This window comes from Mastacembelus armatus, chromosome 7 (genome assembly GCF_900324485.2).
Source record: "Mastacembelus armatus chromosome 7, fMasArm1.2, whole genome shotgun sequence".
NCBI classification, from domain to species: Eukaryota; Metazoa; Chordata; class Actinopteri; order Synbranchiformes; family Mastacembelidae; genus Mastacembelus; species Mastacembelus armatus.
The window spans coordinates 14231010-14245249 of record NC_046639.1 but is presented as its reverse complement, the minus strand read 5'-3'; the positions used below and the strand labels follow the sequence as shown (position 1 = coordinate 14245249).

Sequence of the window (14240 nt, the reverse complement as noted above, 5' to 3'; positions counted from 1 at the left end):
TGAGTGAGTGAGTGAGAGGGAGAGAGAGACGTTTGTGTGTTGACAGAATCAGAATATGCACCTCAGCTGTTCGAGAACAGAATCTACATTGAACAAACAATAACAAAGTAAGTGTATTTATGTACCACCTGCTGACTTTTGATGGGGAGAAGTACAGACTAAACAAAAACAAGGTAAGTGGATTTAAACACTGACATGCCATCCTGCTGGTCATTTCATGGTGAGAAGAGCAGCAAGCACCATGAGTAGTGACTTCACTCATACCAAAGTTTTGGAAATGATTATGCAGCCTGACCCCTCCAGTAAGCTGCAGAATATATGGTCTTCTGCCTCTTACACTATTGATTCAGGAGAGTCCTGATTTTGTTGTGGCACCCTCATCGTCCTCTCCAGCTTTTTCCCTGAAAGCAAGGAGGATTCAGGGGATCCTGAATCTGGGTGGAAAAATGGCAGTGTGGTCTCCCACCAACACAGCGACAAGTCCCTTTTTTCAGCCTGACATAGGTGTGACTTTACGGCCAAAATGTTACGCCATCATGAGGGTCCAGAGCGTGGATTCTGCATTTAATTTGTACACGGAGATGATTGACCTCATTGTCAGCATGCCCTTGATGGGTGCTGCACAGTGAGATAGAAACTTGACTGTGGTAGACTCCACAGATCTCCATGTGTATACTGGGCTACTGATATTGACTGGAGACTACAAGTCTAGAGGGTAGTCCACACGCTGCCTGTGGAATAATTGCAGTGGTCGTACGATTTTCAGAACCACCATGTCCCTCTCAAGATTTCATAAAGTCAACAGAGCTCTGTGCTTTGACAATAAGCTGCAAAGACCAGCTTGTCATAGAGAGGACAAGCTTGCACCCATCAGATCCCTGTGGGAAATGTGGACACATCACCTTCCCCTCCTTTTCATCCCCAGCAAAGATGTCACACTGGATGAATTCAATTCAATTTTATTTGTATAGCGCCAAATATCAATACAATCGTCTTAAGGCACTTTACAAAAAAAAACCCCCAACAAATCCCTTATGAGCAACCACATGGCAACATTGGAGAGGAAAAACTCCCTTTAACGGAAGGACGGTTAACGATTGGGGTGAGTGAATAGAGAGAGAAAAGAATAGCAACAATAAACAACAAATAGACACTGCGGGTTGGTGGTGCCAGTAACTGCAACTAACTAGTAGTAACTATCAACAATATACAGCTCCAGGACCAGGGACACCTACAAAGGGTACAGAGAGAGAGGGAGAGAGCACAAACTAGGGGAGAGAGAAAACACAGTTAATGACATTCAGTAGCTGAATATACATGTGAGGAGGGAGGAGAGGAGGAGAAGGGAAGGGAGAGGAGAGTTAGGATGGTCCTCGGGCAGTCTAGGCCTATAGCAGCATAATTAACGGATGGTTCAGGGTTACCTGAAGCCAGCCCCAACTTATAAGCTTTGTCGAAAAGGAAGGTTTTAAATCTAGCCTTAAAAGTACAGAGGGTGTCTGCCTCCTGAACCCAGGCTGGGAGCTGGTTCCACAGGAGAGGAGCTTGATAGCTAAAGGCTCTGCCTTCCATTCTACTTTTGGAAACTCTGGGAACCACAAGTAGACCTGCACTCTAAGAGTGAAGTGGTCCATTGGGATAATATGGTACTATGAGGTCTTTAAGGTATGAAGGAGCTTGATCATGAAGGGATTTGTATGTGATAAGAAGGATTTTAAATTATATTCTTGATTTTACAGGGAGCTAATGAAGAAGAAGTACTTCGAATTTCTCCTTGGGGATTAATGATTGTTACAGCAGTTATTCTACTGTAATTTAAAGTTATTAAATTTAAAATTATTTAAATTATATTAATAGTAATTAATAAATTTATAAAGTAATTAATTTGCATGGAGAAAAGTAATAAAGTAATTATTTTGGGGGGTTTGTGTGTGTGTGTGTGTGTGTGTGTGTGTATGTGCGTGTATGTGGTGTGTGTGTGTGTCCATTATTGTTCATATTGGGATTATAGAGTCTTATGGCCGTGGACACAAAAGACTTCCTGAATGATGAGTTACAGTAATCTAGCCTTGAAGTAACAAATGCATGGACTAGTTTTTCTGCATTATTAGCTATAATTTTAGAAAAGCTATTTCTGAGGTTTTCAGGCCCAAATACAATAACTTCTGTTTTCTCTGAATTTAAAAGTAGAAAATTACTGGTCATTCAGGCCTTTATGTCAGTTAGACACGCTTGAAGTCTAGCTAACTGGTTTGTGTTATCAAATTTCATAGATAGATACAGCTGAGTGTCATCTGCATAGCAGTGTTAATTAATAGAGTGCTTCCTAATAACATTGCCTAAAGGAAGCATGTACAAGGTGAACAGAATCGGTCTTAGCACAGAACCTTGTGGAATTCCATAACTAACTTTTGTGCATGTGGAAGGTTCATCACGGACATGAACAAACTGGAATCTGTTCGATAAATAGGATTGGAACCATTTTAACGCTGTTTCTCTGATACCAATCACATGCTCCAGTCTCTGTAATAAGATGGTGTGGTCAATAGTGTCAAATGCAGCACTAAGGTCAGGCAGAACAAGTATAGAAACAAGTCCATTATCTGAGGCTAAGAGAAGATTGTTGGTGACTTTTAAGAGTGCTGTTTCTGTACTATGTGGTCTAAATCCTGATTGATAGTTCAGATAGTTCATTTCTGAGTAAGTGGTCTGATAGCTGCTTAGCAACAGCTTTTTCAAGGATTTTAGAAATAAATGGTATGATATTGGTCTATAATTAGCCAAGACTCCTAGATCAAGGCTAGGCTTTTTGAGTGAGGATTTGATTACTGCAGTCTTAAAAGCCTGTGGTACCTCATACTAGAGATAAATTTACCAAGTCTAATAAAGATGAGTCAATTTTAATGGCAGGGTGTCTGTAAGCAATCTAGTCAGGATGGGGTCTAAGAGACACATTGATGATTTAGGTGAAGCAACTACTGACGTGAATTCAGAGAGATCTATGAGAGAGAAGCAGTCTAAACATAACCATGGTATTACAGATGATTCAAGAGCTACTGTAGTAGAAGATTCATTTATTGCAGCTATAGGAAGCATCTGATGAATTTTATCTGTAATAGTTATGATTTTATTTTTAAAGAAACTCATAAAGTCATCACTGCTGAGAGCTAAGGGAACACTGGGCTTAACCGAGCTGTGGCTTTTTGTCAGCCTGGAAAGAAACCTGGGATTGTTCTTATTTTTCTGTATTAGTGATGAATAGTATGCAGTTCTGGCTTTCTGGAGAGGTTTTTATATGGTAATTATTTTTCCAGGCTAGATAAAATTCTTCTAAATTTGTGGAATGCCACTTTCATATGTAAACTGTACCATGGAGCTAATCTCCTCTGATTCACTCATTCTCACTTCTTTTTCAGAGGGGCCACAGTATCAAGAGTTTCATGCAGAGGCTATAGCACTGTCCACAACATAATCAACTTGGTAGGGCATAGGATTAAGACAGCTTCCATCCACTGTGTTGGCACATGGCATAGATGTAAATAAAGATGGAATCGTTTTCTTAAATGTATTAACAGCGTTGTCAGATAAACATCTACTGTAATGGAATTTTCTTCCAAATGCTGCATGATCTTAACCCTTGGGGTCGACGCACGCGCCGGCGCGTTTTGACGCATCTTTTTCTGATAAGGCCAAAACAAACTTAAAATACTCCGTCAATTCTGATCGTACAGATAAAAAAAGTATATCATTCAAATCTGTAAAGGGTCTAGTTTTAGTGGAATACCATCATAATAACAACAAAACGTTGTGCTTTTTTTAAATAAAGAGAGCCGACAGGGTGCGCTCTCGGACTTTTCTGTCTCTGCCATTTCTCTGTTCACAGACCAGTAAATAAAACAACCAGAATCTCAGCGAATACTTGGCTCATAAAAATAAGAATTATATGTCTAGAAAGCTTGAAATGTTTTCTTTTAAGTGAAACAATTCAAGTCGAAAACAAATCATCACTTTTGATTTAATCCGTATAAACGTAAAGAGAAGTCTGTTTTTTCCTGTCTCACCTCATTACAGGTAATGCTGTCCCGCCTTGTACACTGTCCACTGTTCACATGTAAATAATCTCAGGTGAACCAGGTAAATATGTGCACACCCCTGAGAAATGACACAAAATATCAAACTTCATCATAGAATTTACTCACTTTTTCGGCGCGTTTGGATGATGGCGCGTTACGCACGTGATGAAGCGCTTCTTGTATTCCACACAGAGACAAATAGTTTAGCTTGTCCTCAGAGTAAAAACACTGATTTTAACTCAAATGAGGATCGTTTGGCTCCGCATTGTTTTGTATTGTGCTGCACTAATCCGTCCCATCTACATTGACTGAAAGGCTCATTATGCGCGTCTTTGTCTCGTCGTTCAGTGCGTCTTTTGTGTTCTCAGGTAAATCACATGACTATTCATCCTCAGACACACCCTCTTGCATATAGCCTTTCTGGACAAAAAGTGTCTTAGAAAATTTAAATCAGTGTATTGTTTACTGTGAATGTGTGAACAAGATGACATTCACAGCACTCTGAAGTAAACACTTTAGCCTACAACATGTAGGTCTCCAAAGTCTTGTGAACCAATGTTCTGTTTGTGTTTTATGGTCTTATTTCAGTGAGTAAAAAATTGCAGTTTTTCACTAACCATGCATAACCACTTTTTTCTCAAAAACACAATAATGTATAAACTTGCTGCTCACATATTATTGTAACCAATTTTGTGCTGATTACAGTGTTATTAGACTTTAGACATTAATATGTTTAAAAAACACTGAAAAAAGCACAAATGTCAGGACATGTCAAAATTTGTCCAGGCCCCCAAAACCCCCTCAGACCCCAGAGGGTTAAATTCAAAAGTTATTAAAGAATGATCTGATACAATAGGATTTTGGGGAAAAACTATTAAATGTTCAATTTCGATGCCATATGTCAGAACAAGATCATAAATGGCCAAATATGCACTAAAATCTGGGTGACTGCTGATGCCATTACATCCTATGCCTGGAGGTGTGACATCCATCCATCCATCCATCCATCCATCCATCAATCATCTATACCCGCTTAGTCCTAATTAGGGTCACAGGGATCTCCTGGAGCCTATGTCAGCTCTCGTTGGGTGAAAGGTGGGGGTACACCCTGGACAGGTTGAAGAGTGACATTTACTTGGAAAGAACTAGTGATGCAGCAGAGGTGGGCCAGGAGGGCGTCAGGGGCCTCACTGTCGCTTGTGACAACTTTTACCTCCTACTCACTTGCTCAGAAGCTTCGGCAGAAGAAAGTAGCCTTGGTCGGGACAATCAGGAAAAATTAACCGGGGCTTTTGTCTTTGTAGGTTGTTGGCACTTATAGCTGCAGAAGGAGGACCAATCAGTGGCCACATTTGGTAGACCTATCTGCATAGCATGGTCCAGTCTCAGTAGCCCTCACCAGTCTCATTTCCAGTAGTAGGTATCTGTTTTCACTGAAAAAGCTCTATGTAAACTCCTTGCACGTGGGCAAACGGCAGACAGCTAGAAGACTAGCAGGTGAAGAAGGTGGAATATTCAGTGGCTAAAGAGACATCCATCCATCCATTTTCTTCCGCTTTATCCAGGGCTGAGTTGTGGGTGCAGAGACCTTTTTCAATAAATTGGTGGAGACCAAACCAGAGCTAAGAGAGGGATGGACTAAAATACAAATCTAAAGAATTCTTTATTGGTTGTTGTGAAATTGTTCTACCACTATTTTGCAAAAAACAGCTATAAAGACTATTGCCATTGCTCAAATTATAACATTACAATTGATCTAATTTATAGCTGAGTAGCTATAAATTACAGTATTATAATCATTAGAAATGAAAACTCACTTGCCAGTTATGTTCTCATTTAATGCCAATTATGTTCTCATTTAGGCTTCTTAGCTATCTGCGAGCATCATCTTCTTGAGAATTATAATGGACCTCTTTTATATAATTTTTAAAATCTAAAACATCTCTTTTTGGGCTATTCATATGAAAAAGCCTTAGCTTTTCATACTCAGAGATTTAACACAGCCTCACACCTTGTCTGACTACACTACCCCAGCACTTGGAACACATCCTTTTGAGATTCTCCGTCATTCCCTGCTTTTTTTTGCCTCATGTGGACAAGCTATTAGAAAGACTGTTTGGTCTTATGAAATTCAAACACCACAATCTTTAGCCTTCAAAATGGCAATGGCAGCTTAACATGCTTGGTATACACGTCTAATTATGTGAAAATGTAATTTCTTTATACACACTATATGTTCAAGAAACTGGACACGAAGAAAATATTATTTTCAAGCAGAGAAATCATAGAGGCTGACTGTACATGTACAAACAAATGATTTTTCTTCAGAGTGGCCATGAACATGAAGCATGTTGGTTCATTTGCTCCAGCACTCACACTCTGTTCACTAGTTACTCAATTGTTATAATCTCCACACTGCACACAAACTTTTCAAAAATACCATGTCTACCCATCCAAATGCACTCTCCACAACACACTTATTAAAACATACAAACAGACACAAACCTACCTTGTGATGTAATTAGTTGGTTACCAGAGGTAGTAGCAGGCTTGACCATGTGCAACTAGTTTACAGCTGGAGCTCTGTGTGTGTGTGTGTGTGTGTGTGTGTGTGTGTGTGTGTGTGTGTGTGTGTGTGTGTGTGTGTGTGTGTTTGTGTGTGTGTGTTGCAGCACCTGTTATGTATACCGTAGTTCTCTGATTAGGTAATGATGTTCTTTTTCCCCATCTAGTGACCTTCTTTTCCTCTGTATCTCCCTTCATGTTTTTGTAGTTCTTCCTTCATGTTTTTGTCTTTTTTGTAAATATTGCTCTTGCTCTTCTTTGTTTAGGAACTCACATTCAGACTCACTTTTTGTTTTAAGAACTTCTTTGCTTTCCGTAAGTACACTCCTGAACAAAAAGACTGGGGGAAACATTACAAGTATTCGCATTTCACACTGGTAGATCATGACCAGGTTGTACGTAGTGTTTCATAATTCTTGCCTGTTTGAGTTTTAAATTTAATCTTCCACATCCCATAACAATTATCCTTATTTATAGATCATCATAACACCACCTCAGCTTCATCTTAGAAATGCAAGATCTCCTCACATCTATTTGTACAAAATCAGAGGGCGATATACTTGGAGATTTGAACATCTATGTTCACATACCCCTGACACACCCTGCCGCAGAATTTTTGGAACCTTTAGAATATCTGCATTTAAATCAATATGTCACTGTCCCCACACACTTTAGGGGACATATTCTTGACCTTGTTATCACTCACTTGGTTCCAATTTCAAATCTCCAAGTGTATGACCTTGGTATCTCTGATCATAAAATCATTTCAATGGACTTACTCACACACTCATACACAAAACCCAAACATTAGATTAACTTCAGAAACTTAAAAAATCTCAACCTTGCTGCTATAAACCTGGACCTTCTAAGTTCATCATACAATACATCCTGTTCATCAGTCACCCACTTAGTTTATCAATAAAACAACAATCTCCAAAACATTCTTTTGACACCTTATGCCGCTGTTAGATTGATGGTTGTGACCTTTCCCAAGTCCGCCCCTTGGTTCAGATCAACTGTGGAAGATGAAGGCGGCTGAGAGGATCCTTGAGCAGTGTTTTGTTGCCTCTGAACTCACTGTTCACAAACAAGCTTGGTGCGAGCATCAGATAACGTACTTTCATGCACTTCACACTGCTAGGTCCAAATTCTACTCCAGTATTATCGACAATAATTCTGGGCATTCAAAAAAAAACTATTCACTACCATAAACCGACTGCTCAAACCCCAAATGAAACACTGCAGTAATTCTACAGAGGAGCAGTGCAATAACTTCATTGACTATTTTTCAGCTAAAATAACCGCTCTCATCAGACCCTGGCTCAAAAAAAAAAAAAAAAAAAAACATCTTTAGATCCTGAAGCCTTCTCAAACTATAGACCCATCTCTTACCTGCCTTTCCTTTCTAAGGTCCTGGAAAAGCTGTGGCAGTAAGGCTTCAGGATCACCTCAAACATTACAATATATTTGACAAATTCCAATCTTGTTTTCAGTCCCTCCCATAGTACAGAGAGAGCCCTGGTCAGGGCCACTAATGATTTGTTAATGACTGCTGACCAGGGCTGTCCATCTCTTCTTATACTGCTGGACCTCTCAGCCACCTTCGACACGGTGGATCAGAACATCCTTCTCCACCGACTCCAGCATTGTACTGGGGTTTGGAATGGTTCTGGTCCTATCTCACTGACGTGGCCCTGGGGGATGCCAGATCAAGGTCCCACACTAACTGTGGGGGTCCCTCAAAGGTTAGTCTTGGGGCCGACCCTTTTTAACATCTACATGATCCCCCTGGGCTACGTCATCAGCAGACATGAAATCTCATTACATTGCTATGCTGATGACACACAGCTGTATGTGAGATTGGACCCCCTTTCTTCCACAGTACCACCCACCCTCTCAGCAACAAAACAGAAGCTATTCTGATTGGCACTCCACATCAACTCCAGTCTTTCCCCATATATTGTATCTCATTCTCTGGACATACTGTCCCCCTTTCTCTCTCTGTAAAAAACCTTAATGTCACATTTGACCCCAACCTATCATTCGAATCCCATATTCACCTTCTCTCCAACTGTTTTTTTTTTCATCTCAAAAACATAGCCAAACTCCGTCCCTTCCTTTCCCTCAGTGATGCCGAGAACCTGGTCCACACTTTTGTCACTCCAGGCTGGTTTACTGCAATGCATTCCTCATCGGAATACAGCCTACAGCCTCAGTCTTCCTTTAGATGCCTCTGCTCCATGGACACATACCTGCTCTGTCCTCCCAGGACTAAGCTGCACACAATGGGGGACAGAGCATTTAAAGCTGCTGCTCCACAGGTCTGGAATACCCTCCCTGACAACCTCAGGGCACCACAGTCTGCTGAGACTTTTAAAAAGCAGACTTTTTTCTTTAAGAAAGCTTATGGACTGTTGGCTGTTTTAACATGATTTTATGTGCAACTGTAAAGTGTCTGTATGCATGATTGCATGTGTGTTCCTTGTCTGTTTTTACCTCTTTTATTGTAGCACTTTGAGATTTTGAAGCACTACTTATAACCTGGTTACGATCTACCAGCACGAAATGTGAATATTTGTAATATTTCCCTCGGTCTTTTGTTCAGGAGTGTATACTTCACATTCCCACAGCCTTTTGGAAAAAGGGAGGTTCCCAAGACTTCCTGGTTCCTGGTATTCCCAGAACTGTTCTGTGTGTGTGTGTGTGTGTGTGTGTGTGTGTGTGTGCGTGCGTGCGTGTGCGTGCGTGCATGTGCGTGCGTGTGATGCAGTATTGTTTCCTCTGGAAAGCTGGATTATCAGCATACAGGTGTAGAAGTCTGTGCCTAATTTTGATTCTCCCTGATCATTTAAGCATATTTAATGCACCATGCATCTATCTGACACCAGAAAAGTGTCATGTTGGTAGAATTGAAACAATTCTTTATGCTTTAGATATGTGCGGTGGCCATTTATGTAAAGGCCCTTTTTGAAATTAATTAAAAGTAATTCAACTGTAAAAGTATAACTGTGAATCTAATATAGTTGCACTTATGGGAGGTTTGTTTTTTGACAACTAGTTAGGATTTCTGAAATGTAGATAAGCCTCCTCCAAGTGGTGCATGATCACTAATTAAGTTGATAAGCACTTATAACTCAAAATCCCTTATCAGTGCAGCTTTGTCTTCCTTGGTGTTATTTTTAGAAGTGAAAACAGGCCACACCAAATTGCTACATGTGGAAGAGTGAAGGTTCCACTGAAGCCAGGATTGTCCTATCTTCACTCAGAACAGGTTATGGTCCCAAAACTGCAGCATAATAATTTTATTTTTGTAATCAAGACTAACTTCTTTTTATCCACTCTTTTATAAATGGATTTTTTCTTGTGTTCTGTATCTATGATATATATGACTGACAGTTCTCTTCTTTCTAATTTGGATATCAACAACCCTTTTGTATACTCGATTGAACAAATGTATGTCACGACCCCTGCCTGTTTCCTGTTTTGTGTATTTTATTTTGAAGTGTTTCCTGTCCCTGGTTCGTCCCTGACTTTTTTTAGTTTTACTTATTTAGTAATTTTAAATAGTAATTTTACTTAGTAATTACAGTTTGATTACTTTCAGGTATATCTTCCTTTGTGTCTTAGTTTTGTTTTGTTTTTTTGTATTTAAGCCTCAGTTCTCCTGTCTGCCTTTGCTGGTTTGTTTTGTCGTGTCAGTTCATGTGACAACTGGATTTTACCGTACCCTTGGACTCTGTCTCTTCACTTTGATCTCTGCCCTTCAAATATTACCTGACTTTCTCCCTTGATTCTTATATTCTGTTGGACTGTTTCTCTGTGCTCTTGGACTATTTCTTTGTTACCAGTACTGTTTGTGTTTTCCCCTGTGTGTTTTCCATGCATATCCTGCATAATTATTATGGTACTGCTGGTAACTTTTTGACTTCTGGTGTCTGCCTGCAATTGGGTCCTGGCCTTGCTTAATTCCTGATAATATATGGATGTAGCTAATCTAACTCAACCTGTTGTTCCTGCCCTGTCAGTGCTTCATTAAAGACCATAAGAATTAAAGTTGTTACCATGACTGAATAGTTGTTGCATACTGTGTTATTGTAGTGTCCCTGATTCTTTAGTTTCTGTATCTTGAAAAAAAGATCATTAGAAATTCTGTGCTTCTTTTCCTATGTTTGCAGTGTGTGGATGGTGCATCTGGGGTTGACACGTCCCTGAAGCGTGTGGCAGTGGTGGAGGACTTCTTCAACATAATTTATGCCATGCATGTGGAGGTCAGCACTGACCCCAGCAAAGCGCCAAAACATGCTGGCCAGAAGAAGACCTACAAAGCTGTAAGCAGCCATTATCTTTCTGTTCGATTCAAAATATCTTATAGTTCAGGTGGTTCTTTTCTGTCTTCATGATTGCTGCTCATACATTTTCTTTCTCTTCCTTTTAGTTTTTGTGTCCCTCCTCTGTCTCTCACCTCCGGTATACTGTTCATAATTTGCTGCCTAACACACACTCACCTCTCTTTTTTTTCCTCTTCCTCTTCTTTTGTGCATCATTCCTCTTTTATGGTTTCTGGCAAAAGACAAAACAGTCATTGTAAGTGGTCTAGTCTTGGTTTCAGATCAGAAACTAAGTTGTCAGACACATCTGTTCAGTTTTTACTTTGGATCTATTTAATATTTTATATTTTTTTCCGAAAATTAAAAGAATTAGGCAAATTGGACTTTAGGAAACTGTGATGGGCAGTTTCACCATTTTCTGACATTTTTTAAGTTAAATATTATGCTAATTAATAGAGATTGTGATGATTATTGTAGCAGATTAATTGATAAGAATAGTTTTTAGGCACAACTCTACTTAGAAAATAGGGTAATGTCAGAGAACAAAAGCAATTAAGAAAATTAATGTAGTACCAAAACCATTACATTATATACACAGTGTATGCATTGCACAGTGTGTGAAAGTGGGCTACAGTGATAGGTGTTATTCAAGCATTTCAATTTCATTCAATCTCTTTTATGCCAATTTTATTTCCAATTTATCATTTGTCACTGGTTCATCTTCATCACTTCATCTCACTGTCCTATATTAATTCCCCAGTCAGTAATGCTGACCAAATCCCAGAACTAATTCTCAACTCAAGTTGTAAATAAACCTTAAAACCTTTTGAGATCTGCATTTAATTATGGAGGTAGATTTAGCAGCAGATTTTCTCTGATTCTGAGTGTTGTATTTAGACTAAAATGAATGTAAAACAGTTTATGGTGATAAAGCTCATGCAGGTCCTCTCCACTCTGCTGTTGCAGCTGCTGACACTGTCCTCTTTTGGTGAAACAGAGGAAGTGCAGCTTCCACAGACTAATCTCTTGATGGAGTGATGAGGCTATGGCAAATATAGTCAAGAAGCTGTTTTCTAGTGTATACAATATTCAATACAGTTAAAGCCAGGCACATGCCACATATCTTCTTTAATCACTTAATCAACTTAAAGAAATATTGGCTTAACAAAAAAAGTGTACATTACATTTTGGTATTTACAGTTCTTTGACAGAGGAAAACATTGCAGATGGAACACACTTTTAACACATTAACTTTTCTAAGCTGAAAACGCTTCCATTCAAAGTGTTCAGGAGGAGAAAACAAGTCACTATTTCCCAGGTATCTATATGACTACATAATGACCATCATACTGTATGTCACCGCATTTTAAAAAATAAATCAGTAATTTTAAAAAAAAGTTAGTTGCAACCCTAGCCATGAGAGTGTGCCTCTTTTCAGATAGAGAAAATAGGGTAACGTCAGAGAGCAAATCTATTTTATGCCATACATATATTATCTCAGAGACTGTTTTGATCCTCAGTGTTGTTAGAAAATAGGACAGTTTGAAGACCCTTTCACTCTCTCTCTTTCTGTTGTTGTCTCTCTCTCTTTCAGATTGCAGAGACTTATGCCTTCCTGCCTAGAGAGGCTGTGACTCGTTTCCTGATGAGCTGTGGAGAGTGTCAGAAGAGGATGCACATTAACACCACAGGACAGGACTACAAAGGTACAATGACAGTACTGCAGCAACTGCCCAAGTCACTGACTCCTTTGAATCAGAACACTTTCATTTTTTTGGGCACAGACTGGGGACTATATGCACTATATTTGCTACTGTTTTGTGAGGGTCTGCATTCTGCATGTCAATATGTAACACCCTCAAAAATGTATGAAGTGCCATGTGCAGTACTTTCTGCTCACAATCCCATAATGCAGTTCATCACATTTTATAGATGTGGAAATAACAGTTTAACAAAACTACAAAACTGACACCACATGAAGCTGGTACACAAGTATATAACTGAACATAGCATCACCTGCTGAGTGTCTGTTGTATGTGAAGCAGTGAGTGAATGAAGCAGAGGTTTCAGACATTATCTTTCATAACTTAGACATGGTAGTCTGTTTATAGGTGTTGTGTAAATGTTTCATCAGTGGCAACTGAAGAAATGACCTTAAGTGATGTGGGTCTTGGGTTAGTTTAAATTCCTGCTTAAAACTACAGGTCTGAAAATGAAAAAAGCTGTTAATGTAGGCACCAGTATTTCACAAGGAACAGATAAAATAAAATAAAATGGAATAAAAAAAGACATGTCTAGTTTGGCTGCATTGAATTATTTTTATTTATTTTAAATCAAGTTTAAACAAATTTGAATTTGTTTCCTCCCATAGTCCAAAAACGTGTATGTCAGGTTGATTAGTGATTCTAAAATTGCACAGAGGAGTGAGTGTGAGTGTGTGTGGTTGGTTGTTTCTATGCGGCTCAGTGATGGACTGGTCACCTGTCCAGGGTGTACCCCTGCCTTCCACTGAAAGAGAACTGGGATAGGCTCCAGCAGATCCCTGTGACCTTTATTAGGACTAAGCAGGTATAGATAATGGATAGATGGATATTCTACCACATTCTGGTATAACATAAACTATTTGAGGGCATTTTTCTAGCCTTTTTTCTTTTTTTTCTTTCTTTATTTTAATCTTATCTTCCTTTCTTAAAAACTTAGTGAACTGGCTCTAGTGAACTGGAGTCAAATTCCTTATGTGTACAAACTTGGCTGATTTTGATTGCTACCCACATTTATATTCTTCTAAAGGTGGAAATGTCTTAAATATATGTTAGCTTCAGATATGCAATATATACAGTTATGTGTCAAAATTTAATAATGTCATTAAAATAAGCCCAAGTATCACAGTTTGGACATTTCTTTGAATTACTCTCTGGCTGCCAGATGAAAGACACCGCGCTGAGATCAATTTCCCATTAACCCCCTTCTATACTACTCCAAGCTTCTTGTGTTTTCCCCATATCCCTCATCTTTCTGCCCTCCATCCTGCCTTCACTGCTTTGTCCCTCATTAAACAGTGGAGTCACTGGAGTGTCCTGTCTCTGTCCTCAATTAACCTAATTAATGGCTTTTAACAAAGAAAATGGCCCAGGAAAGAACCCCCCCCCCCCTTCCACTAAGTCAAAGGAGGGTGGGGTGTGGGGGGGTTCTTTGCTGGGGATTTGGGAGTGGGGGTGGTACATTGTTGTTGGGAGGCTAGGGTGAGGTATCTGGAATACAGGGGGGGAAAATT

At 39.4% G+C, this 14240-nt stretch overlaps 1 protein-coding gene across 3 annotated transcripts in view; it reads left to right on the top strand.

Moving 5' to 3' along the window:
* Nucleotides 1-14240, top strand: part of LOC113145615 (nucleolar protein 4-like) — a 151066-nt gene that overhangs the window by 41667 nt on the left and 95159 nt on the right. For all 3 annotated transcript variants that reach the window (XM_026332549.1, XM_026332548.1, XM_026332547.1), the window contains 2 exons: nt 10814-10966; nt 12561-12672. In XM_026332549.1, the coding sequence (XP_026188334.1) occupies nt 10814-10966; nt 12561-12672 (265 nt within the window). The remainder of the gene's footprint in view (nt 1-10813; nt 10967-12560; nt 12673-14240) is intronic.